Source organism: Microtus ochrogaster, chromosome 6, assembly GCF_000317375.1.
Source record: "Microtus ochrogaster isolate Prairie Vole_2 chromosome 6, MicOch1.0, whole genome shotgun sequence".
Lineage (NCBI taxonomy): Eukaryota > Metazoa > Chordata > Mammalia > Rodentia > Cricetidae > Microtus > Microtus ochrogaster.
In genome coordinates, this window is record NC_022013.1 from 65724400 (window position 1) to 65727202 (window position 2803).

General features: G+C 42.1%; 1 protein-coding gene across 5 annotated transcripts in view; it reads right to left on the reverse strand.

Annotated features, from left to right (window-relative positions):
* The window catches only part of Sfmbt1 (Scm like with four mbt domains 1), a 92832-nt gene that overhangs the window by 42268 nt on the left and 47761 nt on the right, over positions 1 to 2803 (reverse strand). For all 5 annotated transcript variants that reach the window (XM_013346920.2, XM_026779723.1, XM_026779722.1 and 2 more), the window contains one exon: positions 45 to 139. In XM_013346920.2, coding sequence (XP_013202374.1) covers positions 45 to 139 — 95 coding nt within the window. The remainder of the gene's footprint in view (positions 1 to 44; positions 140 to 2803) is intronic.

Consider the following 2803-nt stretch of genomic DNA (forward strand, 5'->3'; position numbering starts at 1 on the left):
AAGACAAAAAAAAAAATAAATAAAAGGCAAGAGGTGTTGCCTACATGTTTAAACGATGCATAGGGAACTGTGGTGGAGCCTGTCTCGTCTAGATAATCCTCCCAGCTGAATTCTTCTACTTCTACACCAGGCACAGGATCTGCAAAACAAAAAAACAACACAAAGTTGCATCTCAAAGTAAACACAGGTATATAAACAAAATTTACTATAGGACAAATTCATTGATCTTATACAAAAAAATTAAATACTTTTTGTCTTAATAGAAAGTTCCCTAAGTGCACTGACTGTCAATTTAATTCAACATGACAGTCATCTGATATACTCTCATGCTCGGTGTAGTGGTTTGAGTAAGAATAGATCCTACAGGCTCATATAATTAGATGCTTGATCATTAGGGAGTAGCACTATTTGACAGGAATTAGGACACTACACATTACTAGAAGGTGCTACAGAGGTTGTAAAAGAGAAAAGTTATCAATTTTACTCAACCATGGGCCCAGTGAGTTTCACTACCAACCTTTTGGTTAAGATGTGCCCACTAGGGCTAGAAAGATGATGGCTCAGCAGTTAAGATCACAGGTTGCTCTTCTGGACCACCTAGGTTCAATGCCCAACACCCACATGGCAGCTCACAACCGTCTATAACTCCAATTCCAGGCATCTGACACCTTCACACCAAATGCGCATAAAATAAACTTAAATAAGTTTTTAAAAAAAAAAGGATGTGATAACCCATGACTAGTCCAACTTGAGGCCCATGCCACCAGAGGGAGCCCATGTCTGATACTGTCTGGATGGCCAAGAACCAGAGGCAGGGCAGTCGAGAGACCCAGGACAGAACTAAATATAACTGGGAAAAAAATGTCTATGAAATCATTCCTAATCATATTCTGATGTACTCATAGATTCGTGCCCAGCCCAACTGTCATCAGAGGCACATCATTGAGCAACTGACTAGAGCAGATGCAGAGTCCCACAGCCAAAGACCAGGCAGAGCCAGGGGGACCCTGCAGAAATGGGCAGAAAGGATTGCAGAAGAGAAGCCAGAGGGGCCAACGACACCATGAGAACACGACCTACAGTGTGGGATTGTGTTCGCCTGTTGATAGGGCAGAACTTAAAGATAGGCAGGGAAAATTAAACTGAATGCTGGTAGGAAGAAGGTAGAGTCAAAAGAGAAGCCATGGAGCAGCTACCAGAGACAGACATGCTGAAACTTTGCTGGTAGGTCACGATCTCGTGGTGATGCACAGATTAATGGAGATAGGTTAAATTAAGATGTAAGAGTTAGCCAATAAGAAGGTAGAGCTAATGAGCCAAGCATTGATTTAACTAATACAGTTTTTGTGTGATTATTTTGGGGCTAAGCAGCCTCCCCCAACACTACAGAATCAATTAGCACGGCTCTTAGGGGCTCACAGAGACTGAAGCGACTCAAAAATGCATAAAGGGTCTGTGCTAGGTCCTTTGCATATATCTTATGGTTGTGTAACTTAGTGTGCTTATAGGACTCCCAACAGTGGGCATGGAGGGTGTCTCTGACTCTTTTGCCTGTGCTTAGGGCCCTTTTCCTCCTACTGGGTTGCATTATCCAGCCTTGATATGAGGGTTTATGCCCAGTCTTATTATATATTGTTAGACCATGTTCAGTGGATATCCCTGGGTGATGAACTCTTTTCTTTTTTTCTTTTTTAAAAAAGAAGGAAAACTGGAAAAGTTGTTCTGGGAGAGAGGGGAGGTAGGGGGAATGATGGTGGAAGGGAGTAGAAGATGAAACTGTAGTCAGGTAGTAAAGTAATATGAGAGAAGAATAAAAGAATAAAGATATGTGCACTAATGACATGACTTTTATGGGGACAGCCAATTGCTTTCTGATTGGATGTGAGGCCTGCTTCACAGGAAGAAAATTCATACTTATACCATAAATGTGGTCAAAAGCTCATGGCTGGGGAGATCAAATACCTAGTAGGGAAATCTCCCTCTTTTGTTTTGCTGGATGAATATACTATGTCCATTAAATCACCTTATAAATATATTTATTTAGGCCCACAGAGCAGTGATACTATCTATCTTTTTGTTATGGATAGACGTTACTTCCAAGACTTGTACCTGGCCAAAGCGCTAAAAATAAATAAATGCTCAGGCCTAAATGAGGCCTAGATATTACCTACTCTGTGAGGCTCAGGGAGCAGGATGGAAAGGGGAAGAACAGAGGATGCTGTGGAGTGCTGTCTTCATGGCACGGCTGTCATATTCCTGACTTCACAGTAGCTGCGATCACCATGTACAAACTGCACAAGCCTGGACCCAACAATGTCTGTAATGGAGGGAAAAGGGCCCAGGAGGTTCTTCCTTTCCCTGAGGAGCTAGAGGCAGACAGTGGCTGATGGAGGAGGAAGAGACTTATTTGTCAGTGGTGTAGTCAATGGTAAATTGCCTAAGCTGCTGTAAATAATCTCTCACCAGTGCTCTTATAAGCAAGATTAATTAAACTCACTGGATCACCAAAAGAAGGGGTATGAAAGTAAACTGGGAACTAGTGGGGAAAAGGAGACAAAAGAGTATAATAGGGACGAATATGATCAAAGTGCAGTTTATACATGTGTGAAAATTGCCATAATGAAATGAAACCTATTACTATATATAATTAATATGCATGAATTAAGAAAAAATGTAGAAGCTGGGCAGTGGTGGCGCACACCTTTAATCCCAGCACTCGGGAAGCAGAAGCAGGTGGATCTCTGTGAGTTCGAGGCCAGCCTGGTCTACAAGAGCTAGTTCCAGGATAGGCTCCAAAGCTACA